This window comes from Chaetodon trifascialis, chromosome 2, assembly GCF_039877785.1.
Source record: "Chaetodon trifascialis isolate fChaTrf1 chromosome 2, fChaTrf1.hap1, whole genome shotgun sequence".
NCBI classification, from domain to species: Eukaryota; Metazoa; Chordata; class Actinopteri; order Chaetodontiformes; family Chaetodontidae; genus Chaetodon; species Chaetodon trifascialis.
This window is the reverse complement of record NC_092057.1, coordinates 18,057,505-18,073,913: the sequence shown is the minus strand read 5'-3', so window position 1 is coordinate 18,073,913 and position 16,409 is coordinate 18,057,505. Positions and strand designations below refer to the sequence as shown.

At 39.8% G+C, this 16,409-nt stretch overlaps 2 protein-coding genes and 1 non-coding gene across 4 annotated transcripts; 1 reads left to right on the top strand and 2 right to left on the bottom strand.

The window, feature by feature from the left end:
• Positions 1-385: 385 nt before the first annotated feature.
• On the bottom strand, positions 386-742 carry LOC139336865 (dromaiocalcin-1-like). Its single transcript, XM_070971156.1, has one exon. The coding sequence runs from the start codon at positions 740-742 to the stop codon at positions 386-388; it is 357 nt and encodes a 118-aa protein (XP_070827257.1).
• A 4,551-nt stretch (positions 743-5,293) lies between these two features.
• Positions 5,294-5,366, bottom strand: trnar-ccu (transfer RNA arginine (anticodon CCU)). The gene has a single exon. It is a non-coding gene; the product is annotated as a tRNA-Arg (tRNA).
• A 463-nt stretch (positions 5,367-5,829) lies between these two features.
• ift56 (intraflagellar transport 56) lies at positions 5,830-14,602 on the top strand. Of its 2 annotated transcripts, XM_070988708.1 has the most exons (18): positions 5,830-6,168; positions 6,269-6,412; positions 7,363-7,455; positions 7,635-7,749; positions 8,195-8,244; positions 8,901-9,046; positions 10,307-10,478; positions 11,042-11,116; positions 11,222-11,324; positions 11,578-11,633; positions 12,236-12,289; positions 12,379-12,442; positions 12,527-12,615; positions 12,867-12,950; positions 13,054-13,123; positions 13,465-13,571; positions 13,868-14,001; positions 14,240-14,602. In XM_070988708.1, the coding sequence occupies exons 1-18, from the start codon at positions 6,166-6,168 to the stop codon at positions 14,352-14,354; spliced, it is 1,674 nt and encodes a 557-aa protein (XP_070844809.1). In that variant the 5' UTR covers positions 5,830-6,165; the 3' UTR covers positions 14,355-14,602. The 2 variants fall into 2 exon arrangements, with proteins under 2 accessions (XP_070844809.1, XP_070844801.1); XM_070988700.1 differs by having other exon boundaries at positions 5,843-6,168; positions 12,379-12,615.
• The last annotated feature ends 1,807 nt before the right edge of the window (positions 14,603-16,409 follow it).

Here is a 16,409-nt window from a genome sequence, read left to right as displayed (position 1 = left end):
ATGGTTACTGAGGTCTAAAAATGTAGTCCACACTGTTTGAAGTTTGTAATGATAGAAAAATACATTTTAACAAATAGGCAGAATTTTCCAACGTTAGATTAAATATTTAAATAATATGCCATAAAATGAGGCTGGAGAATTGTTAGACATTGATTGTTGCTTTTATGCCTTTTGGTTTCCAAATTGACACTCACATAGACACAAACAAGATAATTTTACAATTTCACATCAGTAGCAGTAATAGTTGAACATATTTCAAACAGAAATGAAAAAAGCATCCCTTAAAAAGAGGTGAATGACTGAGCAGTTTAAGACAAAATGTGGCATTTTACCTTTCCAGGAAAGAATGACATGTTAGAGACTTAAATAACAGGAATGAGATTTATTAGCAGATGAAGTTGAGTTTCTCCTGGCAGTCCCAGCTCTCCCACAGTTCACTTTTGCTTAAAGCTCCGCAGCGGTTCCATTTTGGACACTGGTGTCTCTGATCTCCCTCTTGGTTCCAGGCCTGGTACGCCAGATGGTTGCCGTCCACCCACCGCCAGTGGTCGACCATGTAACGCAGGCCGATCCACACCCGCTCAGTGACGATCTCACGCTGGATCTTGTTCAGGGCCAGAAGGTGTTCGGTCTCAGAGGACAAGCTTGCGAGTGTAGAGTGTGTCTGCCTGCAGTGCCATATCGCCTGCTCCCAGGTGGCCTTGTGTTTCACCACAATCAGGTCAAAGCACAGAAAGGGCATTTGTTTTCAATTTGGGTCATTGTGCCATCCGTTCGATTTACAGCTGTCCCAACAAACACTAACTACATTCTGATACACAACATCTGGTTCGTTTTCAGCCCATGGAGTATATGTTGCACGTCCTCCTCCGGACCACTGCCAGTGTGATCCATTTCTGTAGAGACCGATCCAGAACCTTCCAACTTTGCCGGCTGTTAGATTTTTCAGTTTCAATTCTTGCCTCCATGAAATAATGGGGGAAAGATCAATGTAATGATCTCTACAGTACTTTTGAGCAGAAGGCCATGTATCGGCACGTTCCTCATAAATATGCTTTGCAGTGCAGACACACTTACAATAAAGAGCATCCTCAAAACCCAAATCTCCATGGCGGTGAAGTTTAAAGATAATTGTCAGGTGTGCTCCCTCCTGTGTTGCGCCTTCACTGAACACTGACAAGCGATTGGAGCCTTCAGACAGTTCCTTGGTTTTGCCTTGGAAATTTTGTTCTCATTTGACCTTGTGAAAGGTTTTGTGAAGCATGTTCTGTTTAAACTCAACACCCAATCATTTAACACTGATATACATGCATTCACATTGCAGGGCCAACCAAACCTTTTCCCCCTTTGAGGGTCAAAACCGAAAATAAATGGTGGGCCATGGGCCACAAGAAAACTAATGGTACTGGAATCCCAAGTTCCCTTAAATGACTGACTTCCTGTGCAAAGTGTCACTCCACCTGCAGGGATTCATGAAAAACTATTAATAATTTTGTTTGAATGTGTGTGTGTGTGTGTGTGTGTGTGTGTGTGTGTGTGTGTGTGTGTGTGTGTGTGTGTGTGTGTGTGTGTGTGTGTATGAGTGACTGTGAGGGATTTGCGCCATGCTCTATTCTCCACTGGTGCTGCAGCAGTTGGTTACAAAAGCCATGGGTTGCCTGTCATTATATCAGTGCCACCACACTGTAAAAAAGCACCTGGCATTGAAATCATCAGGAGCCGGCAAGAGCAAGAGTCCCGGCTAAACCTTGTATCCAAACTGGAGTCCAGAAAGTTCTAGATGCACCATGTCAAAAGTTTTATAAATTGACACAGTGGCCCAGTTTGATATGAAAATGCAGTTTTGTTACTCATATTACCCCTAGAGAAAGTAATCAGTGGAGGCCACGCAGTGGTTAATTCTAGCCACGCTTGACTGCCAAAAGTAAAATGAACCACAACAAAGTTTGCAAGGTATCAAGTGAAGTCAGTGAAGCCTCCATCAATTTTCCTACGCACTTCGCTGAAGGATTTTATTTCCATTTAACCTTGAGAAACAAAGGTTTGAACTCACCATATCCTAGGAGAGGTGACTTGTGTTGTCTTTTGACAAAACAGTGAATTCCTGTGTTTAATCAAAATCTCTGGCTCATCATATTCCGTGATGTGCAAGGATCAACTATGGATAAAAAGCCAGATTGATTTAAAAAAATTCTCTGTGAGGTGTAAGAGCCCTACATGCAGACCAGCTACTGGCCACCAGTTTTTGGTAGCACAGCTGTATGTGTCAGGATTCGTGGTAACAGCAGTCAAAATCTGGTTTAGGATTGTGATCACATTGAAATTCCTAATCTGGTCACAGAATCTGATGGGCCACATGTAACATCAAAAACAATAGATTTATAAGGAAGCATGATCAAGACCCCAAAGCCTTGCTAGCAGCTCTAAAGGCTTACGTAAGCAAATATTAGCATGCTAATGTGCTCACATTGTTTATGCTAACATCCTGATGGAGGTATAATTTTTACCATGTTCACCATCATAGTTTAGACATATACCATTAATGCATGAAGAGTTTTCATGATTTAAATATGCTGTAGACAGAATCTATGAAGGTATGTAATGGTGTACGGATTGAACACTTAGATCAATTAGACATTGATCAATACCTGCTGCAAACATGAACAAAATACTTGCTTAATGCGAATCCAAATGAAGAATAAAGAATTAGACTTTGCTGACTAACATTGTTTACTAGATTTCTTATTAGCGCACAGCTTATCACTACTTCTACTGTCACACTCAGATGCAGATGAAGTTGAGCTTCTCCTGGCAGTCCCAGTTCTCCCACAGTCCCTCTTTTGCTAAAGCTCCACAGCGTTTCCATATTGGACACTGGTGGTCCTGATCTCCTCCTTGGGGCCAGGCCTCATACACCAGAGGGTCACCGTTCACCCACAGCCAGCGATCATCCAGGTAACGCAGTCCAATCCACACCCGCTCAGTGATGCCTTTGCCTTTCTGAATCACTTTCTGGGCCAGAAGGAGTTCGGTCTCAGAGAGCACGCTGTTGAGGTTAACGTGATTGTCTCTGCAGTGCTCTAGAGCCTCCTCCCAGGACTTCTTCACCTCCACCACGATCAGATTTAAGCAGAAGAAATTGCTGTTACTGTAGCCATTCGCAGCATACCATCCAACAGCGGTCCGGTAGACATAATCATTATAACGATATGGTGTATCAGCCCAGTTTTGGAAGGTTACGTATTTCCCTCCTGACCACGTCCATCCAGTGGGGCTGTTCGGATCCCTGTAGAGACCAATCCATCCTGAACCAGACTGATTGACAGACCTCGTGAACACCCAATCCTCCAACTTACTGGTGATGGGCGAAAGGTCGGTGAAGTATTTCCTGCAGTATTCCTGTGCACTCTTCCAGGGTTTTGGTGTTGTGATAAAGACATGTTTTGCAGACAAACTGCATATACTTGTAATAATAAGTACTCTAAAGAGAATAATCCCCATCCTGCTTCAGTCTTCTTCTGTGCCGAGTGAGATTGTGATTTTGTCGTCTCTCTCCTGGATTGAGCTGGTGGCAGAATGAATGTTTGAATATGTATAAACAAGACTTCAGATGACTTGGACACATTTGAATAATGTTTCCTTCAAGCAAATATGCTCAACATGGACATTCAATGTTTTCTTTAAGGTTACAGTGCTGCCCTGTCCACCCTGAAAAACTAATCAGAGCAATAAAACAGTCACAGTTTATTTATAACTCTTTTGTTTTACTTGTTTGTGTCAATGTCATATTTATATTGAATGTCTAGCTGTGCAGCAAAGATATGTCAGTATATAAAAAACTGATATTCATTATCATATTCAATCAATATTTTTTTCCCGGAATGGAAATTGTCCAGTTCTTGCTCAGTTAGATTCAGGGTTTTCATTTAACACTTTCACTCATTTCTAAGTCGGCCTAAAAAGTACTGATTAATCATAATTTAATGTACAATCTACCATAGATTCCAAACCTTACTAATGAGACAGCCCAAGTTTCATCCTTTTTACTCAGTGTCATTTATTCTCTTGCTTTCTCAGAATGTTTTATTTTCGAATGATTGGCCTTAGAAACAATAATTGGCTGATGGTGGAGAAAACCTTCCTGGAACAACCTACTGTTACCATTACAGTATGAGATCTATTCAGAGTTTCTGTCTGACACCAAGGGATTTTTAAGAGTGAAAAGTAATGGTTTGTTGATGCTTTGTTTTGCTAAGCTAATGTGTGAAAAATAATGTGCAGTTATTCATCAATATTAATATTCCATGAATTCAATCTAATTACACATCACCATTATTTGCTAGTTTTATCATCATTAGCTGGTTCAGTTCAGTATTTTTCTTGAGGTGATAAAACTGAGCTTGTGATCTATGTGATGTCACTTTTGGACCAAATTCGTCTCTAGCTGAAAAACTTTTGTGTTGCTCTACAAACATGACGTCAGGAGAAAGTCCCACATCCAAATATCAATTTAATTTGGCAGCTGTGATATAGCTTGTCTGTGGTTAGTGGTGATTGGACTGGTTAAAAAGCAGCTTTTGAAATCACAGGATTGATGCCAAATTGCACATGAAACTCGCATCACTGTCATCTGTTTCTATGAATCAGCTTTTGAGCTGATTCATAGAACTCTGGACACTTTGTTGTTTGTATTTTCTAAGATAAACAAGTCAACTCCTCACACAGTTTAAAGGAGTTATTATGTTATTGGTACATAATAAACATTTTGGCAACAATTCACCACAAACTATATGGCAACAAGTTTTGTAAACGACAAATAAGATACAGATCACCTGTATACACCAGTACACCATGAACCTGTTTTAGTGTTTTAAAACTGACCTTGTCAAAGGTTGAGTGACTCACCTGTCACCCTATTGCTGTTATCAGCTACCAGATCTGCAGACAATCTGATCTTATTTTTATGTACAATAGTTTCCCAATGGAAAGTCATTGATTTGCAGAAATTACAAAATACATTTTCAAACAGAAGGCACAAAAATGAATCTCATTTTAAATAGAGTGGCATATTTTTCCAGCTGACTGCTCATTTTCTGTTCAGGTTGAGATGCATGATGGTTGAAATAGTCATGTACAAAACACCTACTTAAAAAACAACATCATTGTTCTTTACTGTATGATGTCATGAACGCCCTGACAAATACAACTTTGTAATGGCTTTCTAGTCATTTTCATTTTGACATAGAGTAGTGAACGATTGTCCTGTATCCTTATGTTTCATGTTAAAATGCATCACCCCAGATGGGACTCGAACCCACAATCCCTGGCTTAGGAGGCCAGTGCCTTATCCATTAGGCCACTGGGGCTTTTACAATACTTCTTGTGGAAAATATACAATTCATACTGTGAAACTATACCGTACGACAGACAAATTGACATTTGTACAGTGATCAGCATAAATGATGATTCATGGATGTCATCTATTACGGTTGGGTCTTGTATGACATTGTGGTGTGTTGCAGCCACGGCTCGCTGTTCCGTTGCTAGGCAACAGACAACACATCGCGGAATCAAATTCAACACAGAAGAGCCGAGCTATTTCCTGTTGATCTCCAAGCTCTGTAGGCTACAAAATTATTATTATTATTATTATTATTATTATTATTCCTCTGACCCGGGGTTCGGCCCGCTGAGAGGTTTTCAAAGAAGGACCATAGTAAGGGTTATATCAACACCTCACCCTTAAAACGTCTTTACCTGTCTGACTACATTTCGGGATATTTGCAAGTGCTCTTAATTTGAAAATACGAGGGCGGAAAAAAATAATCTATGCTACTACTTAACTTTTGGCTAACCCGCTATCGCCAAGATCCAGCATAGCAGCATTCTCCACGAAATAGTGAAAAAAAACTTCTAAAACCGTAATTTTATCCCGGCCATGTTAGTCGCAAGAAAACTGAGTTTACGTTGGTAGTGTTATCTGGCTGCTTTCAATGAAAAAATAACATAAGATTACTAAAATCTAACGTAGCGAACCTAGCAGCTAACGTTAGGTTAACAGTTCGTGTTTTCGTAGATAGGAACCCACACTGTTAATATCATCCAGGCTCGTGACGAACAACTCATAGCTAGACAACGTTACCTCTTCAAGAAAGACTCGCCGACATGGTAAGTTAACGTTTTTGCATACCTCATTCAACACCAGTATAATGTTAGGGCTGTCTCATAAGTTAACCTGTTAACCTGTTTTTTTTTTTTTTTTTGGCAGATCCTCTCTCGCATGAAGCCAGCCGTGGGAGGAGAGACACCTGCGAGCATCAGTGACAAAAAGAAGAAAAACAAGACAAAGGTTCCCCGCTTGGAGGAATACCTGCAACAGAGAGACTACCTAGGGGCCTTGACACTGTTAGAGGTACTTACACACACTCATAACTTTAAGAGGAAAACTTCAAGTGTAGCTGTCCAACATCTGAACAGTTAGAAGATACCCAAGATCCCATAGTGGCCTAATTAAGTGTTGCATTATAACTGTTATTGTTACAAGTAGTACAAATAATACATCAATGAGATTATAGTTAAGTCATAGAAATTGGTTTGGCGAAATTAATCCAATGAATTGTATCAATGCATTATATCAGCTAATACTGGCTTACTGCCAATGTAGTGATATTGATGTGTATGTAGATGGAGAAGTAACAAGGAATTGCGGTAGAGAAATGCTGAAGTAGATTTGAGGTAATTCAAAACAGTGTCACCATTACGCAGAGGGTCCACCAGAGAGCGCTGAGAAGTAGATATTTCAGTTGTAAATTGTCCCACTGAGTATGTATCCTAGTCACAATCAACCCCACAGTCCCAGATAGTTAGCAATATTGTTGTCAAATATTGGTCAGGATATATTCTGTACTTCTAATTGGTTACTGTACAATACACTACTTGTAATATCCTTTATACAATCATGTGTTCACAGTGGTGAACCTCACTCCATCCTTGCTTGTGAACGACTGAGCTTTTCCAGGATGCCCCTTTCATACCCAATCATGATACTATCGCCTGTTACCAATGAACCTGTTTACCTGTGGAATGTTCCAAACAGGTGTTTTTGGAGCATTCCACAACTTTCCCAGTCTTTAGTTGCTCCTGTCCAAACTTGTTTGAAATGTGTTGCTGACATCAAATTCAGATGATGAAATAGATTAAATAACCATGTATTTACAAGTTGTTGAGGAAACCATTAAATATATTGTCTTTGTACTGTTTTGTTGCAGATTATGATGTGTCATGGCCAGGAATTAAACTTTCTGAAATCATTGTATTATTTAATGCTGCTCTTCTGCTGATGTGTTGCTGTGTCATCTCTAGTTTCATAGAAGTATTGGCGAGAAAGAGGAGAATGCAGACCTCTGGATTGGCTACTGCGCCTTTCACTTGGGAGATTATAAAAGAGCTATGGAGGTATTTTGCTGTGTATGTGTGTGTCTGAGTGAGTGTGTGTAGGTGGTTACATAAAATTTAACGTAAAGTACCATGAATGCAGTATTCAAATGCCTGTTTGATGAATGGATAATAATGTGGCTTAAGTGACTTCTCGGGTCTGATCACATTTATAGTATTTTCTTATCATATTCTGACAGGAGTACAAGTCTCTGACCATGAAGCCTGAATGTCCTGATGATGTTTGGGTCTATCTGGCCTGTACCCTGTTTTTTCTGGGGCTCTATAAAGAGGCCGAGGACGCTGCATCTAAGGGTAGGCTTTCCAGATGAATTCAACATCAATTGTGCTCTAGGCTTTATTCAAGAAGTTTAATAATTCCTTGCAAGTTTTTATTGTGAAGTAGCTGTTATTGTGAAGAGTTTTTGCTGCTTGAGGTTCAGAATCAGAATCCGCTTCATTGGCCAAGTATGTGTGCACATAATTTTTGGAAATTGACCCTGGTTTTAACATTGTACTCAATATACTTGCATAGGCAAAAAAAATGCAAAATGCTAAATGGGTTGGCTGTACACATTTGGGTCCCATTAATTCATCCCTCAGTTGCTGCATACATTTTTTTTGTTGGATCGCAGACAGTGCTGTTCAGTCAGTTATGTGATTGCTGAGAGCAACATTATTCTGTTCATAAATTGTGTTTCGTATTATCATGTGGCTTGTCGTTAAAGTTGCCAAATGTGGTATCTCTTGGTCTCTGTAGCACCAGTGTCTCCCCTGCAAAACCGACTACTCTTCCACTTGGCTCACAAGGTTGGAAAACTATTTTATCAATATTATTGTATTATTACTATAATAATGTGGGCAATTTTTTTTTTGGAACTATATTTTTATTAAACATTGAACAACACAGTACAGAACATTCCCTGACAGCATCACAGAGCATGTACGACAGTGCGACAAAACAAGACAAAACAAAACAGAACATTAGGGTCCAGAAGTTGAATAGTAATAATGAGTGAAAAATAAATGAATACATAAATGGACAGTTAAGATATTACAGCACAATGTGGGGTTCCCCTCAGTTAGAGATGTATCTTGTTCTGGGTAGCCACCTCCTCAAAAAGACATCAGACCTTAATTGTAATTGAGCAGTTAAAGCCTCCATTCCATACACCTCCCTCAACTTCTGTTGCCACTGTGCCACTGTAGGTGGCTGTGAATTCATCCATTTTATTGTCACCATTTTCCTAGCAGTCATCAAGAGTATATGTAATAGGTGCTTTTGGTCTCTGGTGTACATGTCTTTTGGAGTTAAATCGAGAAGAAACTGACTTGGGTTAAATAATAAATTGATTCCCAGAATTAAATGTGGGCAATTTTGATTTAGATTTTTTCTGCATCTCACGTCAACTGTCAGCTTCCGAATGTCCTCCTTCATTGTCTGTTGTTGTCATATTGTGTCTCAGTTCAACGATGAGAAGAAGCTGATGGGTTTCCACCAGAACCTGGAGGATGTGACAGAGGACCAGCTGAGCCTGGCATCCATCCACTACATGCGTTCCCACTACCAGGAGGCTATAGACATCTATAAACGCCTTCTACTGCAGAACAGGTCTGTGTCTTTCCCTGCCTTTTACTCTCTTCATGTAGTTTCACAGTCCTGCTGCACATAAGCCACCCTAGCGCCACCTTGACAGGTGTGGGTTGTTAAAAAAGAAGTGTTAGATTTCATGTGCTTCGTGCCTTGTGGGACCATAAAGAATATTCTTTCAAGTGTCAAAGTGTCAGTACAGCAGACCTGCTGTGCCAGGTTGCTAACGCTAATATATTGTATCTGTAACAGCAAGGGTAAGAAAATGAAAGCCTTTGCTTTCACTAGATATCCTTTACCACTTCTCTCAGAGATCTGTTGATGGCTTTGTGGCATCTGTGGGTCAAGGTATATCTGAGGTTCATTAAACTTGGTTCACAGCTACTTTAGTTGCAGGCCTCTGCAGCAGCTCTGAGCACTCTTTCTGTTGGAGTGTAAATTAGCCTCACTACTACTGCTACTTCCTCTGAATGCTAACAGAACAATGCAGAAATATCAAACTACAGTTATGCAACTTTGCCTATTTTCACCAGAGAAGATAGCAGAATAAACAGTGTCATGTTTCTCAAGGCCTCAGTGTTCCCTGACCGGAAATGTACTTTTGTGTTAGCCAGCCTGCAAATATCCACTGCTTTCAAAAACTAATTTCTGGCATTCAGATGTTCCCTTGTTTGTGTCCTCCTTTGCTCCTCTGATAACTTGTCTCTGTTTTCTTTTTTGCACAATGTGGGATTTCAAATTATTTTAGAAAAATGTGCCCATTTATAAAGATGTTTCTTATCATGATATGCAATTATACAATATAATGCTAATATGATCTGTCATTTGCTGAAATGCTATATTGGCTTGAGAATTGACCATGAAAGAAAAAAATATGTATGTTGCAAAAGATTCTAAAAACTGAACCTCAAATAAATTTTAAGTCTTCAGTCTGAACTCTGGTCCTTGTGTCCCACATGGGATGACAGGTTAACACTCTTAAGAGAACACAGATCTTAAAAATGACCATGGAGCTCTGTCCTAGATGGGATCCAGACTTCATCACAGATGAGCAGCACTTGTGGAGAGTGGTCCAGACTGTACTGCATACTCCCGTTAGACACAAGCCTAATAATTGAAACAGATCACATTTAAGTCCATGCCATCAAATCTCCAGCCACTTTTACTTGGTCATGAACTGGAATTATCTTTCCAATTCTAGGCATTTATAGTTTATAAAAATCATGTGTCCAGCAACTACAAGAAATACGTCTAAAAGCCTGTTTCATATTTTCCTTGCAGAGATTTCTTGGCCCTGAAAGTTTATGTGGCTCTGTGTTACTATAAGCTGGACTACTACGATGTGTCCCAGGAGGTGTTGGCTGTGTACCTGCAGAGTATGCCTGACTCTACGATTGCCCTCAACCTCAAGGCCTGCAACCACTTCAGACTCTACAATGGCAAGGCAGCTGAGGTGCTCAGTGTTTGATTGTTGCCTATCCTGTCTGATGTTTTGGCTGTTCTTTATATTGACATGTTCATACACACATTTTTTTTGTTTTGTTTTGTGTCAAGTGACTTGATAGCTGTGGAAGAATTGATTGCCCCAAACATCAAAGGTGACATGATTTTAACAGTGAAATGAAAAATCGTCTTTCGTCTTTCGTCCAAAGACAAAAAAATAAACATTTATTTCACTGAATTTTCATTTTGAAATCTCATCCATGTTTGTGGCTCTATCACCACCAATAGATTAATATAAAAAGTTCAACAAATAATACAATGCAAGAAGTTTGACATTAAAACAGCAGCTCACAGTACTTTAACTTTTAGTGGGAAGAAACTAATTCAATATATTTTTAGTGGTGTCATTGCAAAATATATGTGCTTTTACTGGAAATCTTGAATTTTTTATTGTATTTATTTATTAGCCACACATGCACTCACCATGAGTTAGCAACTGCTTGCCCTTTTCATTTTTGGGGGAAGAGTAACTGGTGGTGGGATTGACTTATCTGTTCACTCCCCATCTCTTAGGCTGAGTTGAAGAACCTAATTGACATCTCCTCCTGCTCCTTTGAGTTCGCTAAGGAGCTTATCCGACACAACCTGGTAAGCTCCTCACAAGCTCTCACTGTGAGCATGTAGGTTTGTGTGCATACACTAGTGACTTGCGTGCTTCGTTCTCATACTGAATCTATCCCTGGTGTACTGCAGGTGGTGTTTCGTGGTGGGGAGGGGGCGTTGCAGGTGCTGCCTCCTCTGATCGATGTGATCCCTGAGGCCAGACTCAACCTGGTCATCTACTATCTCAGACAAGGTGTGTAGCCATGACATTGCAGTTTCCTGGATCAAGCGAAACAAGAAAAATATTTCCAGTAAGATGCATGCATGCAGGGTTTTACTGTGAAATATGAAACAAAGTGTTGAAAGATTCAGATCATCAGACCTTTATTTACACATGCAATCAACTATACTCATCCAAAATAAGTTATGGATGCAAAAACAAAACAATAAAATCACACGCTGTCACCCTAGCTGAAGGATTCACATGCTCCATTTTACACTTCCAGATGATGTCCAGGAAGCCTACAATCTCATCCAAGATTTGGTGCCCACGACACCTCAGGTATTGACTCAAAGTGAAATTACACTTGCTCTTTCAAGCACGATGTAATGATTTGGCCTCAATAAGAGACTCCAGATTTCAATTTCACTCTAATGTGAAAAATAATACAGTTGCTGTGTGTAATTACATTTGCATAATTAATTACGGTCATGCTCTTTTACCAGAAAGAAAATGTGCAATGAAAGCCAGGATTACATGAAGTCCGTTAATAAACCTCTTCTCCTTGCTTCACTTAAGAGCGCCTGAAGAGTTTTTTTACTTTTATGTGACTAGTTTTTATGTTCAAAAGCACCTGAATGTCTCTGGGGTCTGAAAGCATGTGAAGGGCTTGGCTTTTGTATCTCTTTTATGTATCTCTTTACTTGCTGAAGTGAATTATGATGTGGTTTGAAGCAGCAATGAAAAAATAGATCAAGTGATTGATAGATTCCTGACAAAGAAATAGTTTTACATTTTACCAACAGGTGGTCTGTTGCCTTTTTTCATGTGTTCTAGCGAGATAATCAGGGTTACCTTTCTCCCGTTTTAAACTCTTACACCAGAAAGGGAACAGAGAAGAGAAAATATGAAGTGTTCTTTACTTCAATCATTTCTTTTCTCAGGAATATATTTTGAAAGGAGTGGTAAATGCCGCACTGGGACAAGAAATTGGATCAGTAAGTATTTCTTTAAATAAATAGTGATATGCAACAATGTGATAACAGTAAATCTGAGACGAAATGCTTATTGCACTTTTGTCTTTCAGAGGGATCACCTGAAAATTGCTCAGCAGTTCTTTCAGTTGGTTGGAGGCTCAGCTAGCGAATGCGGTACATTGAACAGAAATTTGATCAGTGTGATCCTTAAAAGCCTACTGTGTGAGCTTGTGTGTATAATATGTTTTTGGCTTTCAGATACTATTCCTGGCAGACAGTGCATGGCCTCCTGCTTCTTCCTCTTGAGACAGTTTGAAGACGTTCTCATATATCTTAACTCAGTCAAGGTTGGTGTTGCTCAGCACAAAGCACATATTGTGTGGTATAAATTCCTGCAAAGAATCGCAGTGATATTACTTTACTGTGGTATCAGTGTGTAAGTGGGAGTTGGAAAAAAAAAAAACCCACACACTGGGTGATAGATGTCACTTCAGATGACAAGTAGTGCTTCACACAGTACATTTATTCACTTGTGTGTTTTTCTTTATTCCCTATGATTTGCATGACAAGCAAGAAGCTGATGCTCTTCTTTTTGCAGGGTTACTTCTATAATGACGATACGTTCAACTTCAACTATGCTCAGGCTAAAGCAGCACTTGGCAGCTACAAAGAAGCAGAAGAGGTACTTAACTTCAGCACACATCTACACAACCTCTTTTTACTGACTGATTAAGGCTGACAAGTTGTTGACTAACATTTTTGATTAATTTCAATGTTTCTTTCAGGTTTTTTTGCTGATTCAGAGTGAAAAGATCAAGAATGACTATGTTTACCTCAGCTGGCTGGCACGATGCTGTATGTATACTAGTTGCACTGCTATATTTAATTACAAAAATCTTCCTGTGAGATTCATTCATTCATTCATTCATTCATGTGGAACAATTCACAAACTCGATTTCCAGGGGCTGTCTGGCTTGTAAAGAATTTAGGGTCACTCTTGCACTCAACTAGTGTTACGCTCAACAGCTCTAAGAAATGCATATCTCCATTAAAACATTATTCCTGCTCTCTTGGCTTAATCCACATCAATGAGACCTGCCCACAGGCATTTCATATTTTCCGAATCTGAATCTATAAAGGTTTCTCAAAGAGCCTGTTAATGATGGATTGTTGAGCATTGGTCTTGTTCTCATTAGACATAATGAACCAGAAGGGTCGGCTTGCCTGGGAGCTCTATCTGAAGATGGGCACTTCCTCTGATTCCTTCAGTCTGCTGCAGCTCATTGCCAACGACTGCTACAAGGTGACATCGTCCTCCGTCTTCTGCTTTGTGTATCACCACTTCAATGCGACCACGTGTGAATGAGCTGTGTGAATTAAAGCTCAAATCAAATTAAGAAAAGCAGAATATAGTTAGATTGAAGAGGGCGCCATAAAAGTTTGGGCATTTTTGCTTGAGAAGTGGATTCAAACAATCAGTCAATTATCAAACTAGCTGCCGATCACTTAAACTTCCAGAACTCAAATGTACTAATTGCTGTGTTATTGGAAAGTCATATGCTGCATACAAGTGCTCATGTTCACAGCCTGTTGTTTCAGATGGGCCAGTTCTACTATGCAGCCAAAGCTTTCGATGCACTGGAGAAACTGGACCCAGGCTCCAACTATTGGGAAGGCAAGAGAGGGGCATGTGTCGGCATCTTCCAGCTCATACTAGCAAACAAGGAGTCCAAGTACGTTTGTCTCTTTTTCCTGTGCAATAATGTGAGTCTTTTTTTTTTTTTTAAGTCGCAAAACATCATTTGTCACAGACATGCCTGTCATTACCCAGTACAACTGACTAAATCGGGACTAACACATCAAACGTCTGCGGTCTGTCTAAGTGGTTGTGATGTCTAAATGAAGGAAACATGAGAGATGGTGCCTTCTTGATCTAATCTTGTTTCCTCACATATCCTGTTTGTGTTCTAGGGAGACACTTAAAGAGGTGGTGCCCCTACTGCAAAATTCAGGAAACCCCCAGGTTGAATACATCATCCGAGCTCTGAGAAAGTGGGCCAAAGACAACAGAGTCCTCTTGTCGTGACAGGCTTCAGGACTGAACTTCAGCTCACTACAGGTCTATATCAAAAGTAGCTACATTCTGCCGACATCAGCAGCCATTTCATTTGAGTGAATTGAATGAATGACATCTATGCCACATGAAGTCAAGAAATATTGAGCTATTATCTCTTCTATGCTGTACTGTTTTGTATTAAAGTATGTAAATTTTGAATTGCAATTCTCTATGTACTTACATTTGTATTAAAATGTGATTATGTGTTCTTTAAACGACTTTCATGTCGCTGTCACTTATTATTTGTAGCAGTTTCATTGTGGTGACCGATGTCATGCAGTTTTTCTCTCAGCTCTCTCAGAACAGGATATGAGAGAACTCCTCCATAAGAGAGAGGAAAGGCAAAGGCAAATTTATTTGTACAGCACAATTCATCCATCCATCCATTATCTATACCGCCTATCCCTTTCGGGGTTGCGGGGGGGGGCTGGAGCCTATCCCAGCTACGATGGGCGAGAGGCGGGGTACACCCTGAGCCGGTCGCCAGCCGATTGCAGGGCCACATGTAATGACAAACAAACAGTCACACTCACACTCACAATGGACTCACTATGGACAATTTAGAGTCATCAGTTAACTTAATGAGCATGTTTTTGGTCTGTGGGAGGAAGCCGGAGTACCCGGAGAGAACCCACGCATGCACGGGAAGAACATGCAAACTTCACACAGAAAGGCCCCGCCTGACCCAGGGATCGAACCGGCAACCTTCTTACTGTGAGGCACGCGCACTACCTGCTGCGCCACCGTGCAGCCCCAGCACAATTCATACACCAGGCAATTCAAAGTGCAAGTGCAGGAAGGAAAAAAGAAACATATACAATTATATTTAGAAGAGGCAATAAAGATGAAAGATATTTGACATCCCAATTTGTTTTCTATTCATATTTGGTAAAGCAAAATGAAGTAAAATACGCATCTGTTAGTCAACTTGCATGTGTGATATTTACTTTTTAATTTTGAAATTAAGAAGATCCACTGAGTCAGAAAGCAGATTATTGCAAAATAAATAAATAAAATTGACAGTCAAGAGATTTAGATAGGGAAGAACTCAACTTTAAAGGACACAACAGAAAATATAATGATCCATCCCCAACTGAAATCCTCACACAGTCTAATGTAATAAAGATCATGACTGCTACACTTGAACTCTATCCCAATTTTACACTTAATTCGAGTAGATTTTGAATATCTAACATGTTGAGAGGAGAGAAGTAACAAAATTAAGAATACTAAAATAAATCTGTATCAAAGCTAAACCACCTTTGACTGGCATCCTATATTACACAGCCCAGAAGAAGAGGAGGAGTTCCTGGAAGATGGAGAGTACTCCATTGATTTGCTGTTACACTTCCATAAAGTTAGGGGTTTTGTGGAGTACAGCTTAAAACAAGAAGGGTCCCAATCAAAGCAGCAGAGGCCACAAAATCCTGATTTGAACCCCAAGTGTAAGTCAAGTTAGAAAAACACTGTCTTGTTCAGTTGCCATAATGCTCTCTTTCAGTGAACTTTGCATGTCTGTTTAAACACAATGTCGATATTGTCATTAACCTGGATTTATTTTAAGTCAGGTGAAGTAAAAAAAAAAAAAAAAAGTTTTATTTATTTTACTTTAGCTGATTTGATTCAACTATTTCATGCTTGTTCAGTTTTCAGAAAGAATTTGTAAATGAGATCGACTATATTGTGAATTCAGCTGTATTAAAACAGTACAGATGGTCACAGAGAGCAGGAGGACAGTGAATGGAGGTGTAACAGGCTGTTGCTCAGCAGAGTAACCAGCTGTGTGTGGGGGCTGGGTGGCAGCAAAATTGAAAGGCAACTTTCTGTCCTCTAATTTCATCTGTAGTCAAGCATTTTAAACTGATTTTGTCAGACACATCCCAATGATGAAAGAATAACTGGAGAACCTGGCTGGCTGTCCCATTCCTTATCACATAACAACAGGACAAAAAACAGATATGGCCATTTTTATGATGTCTGGGTAGACACAGTCCCTAGAAAATCCCTTGGAAAAGCTAGTGTGGA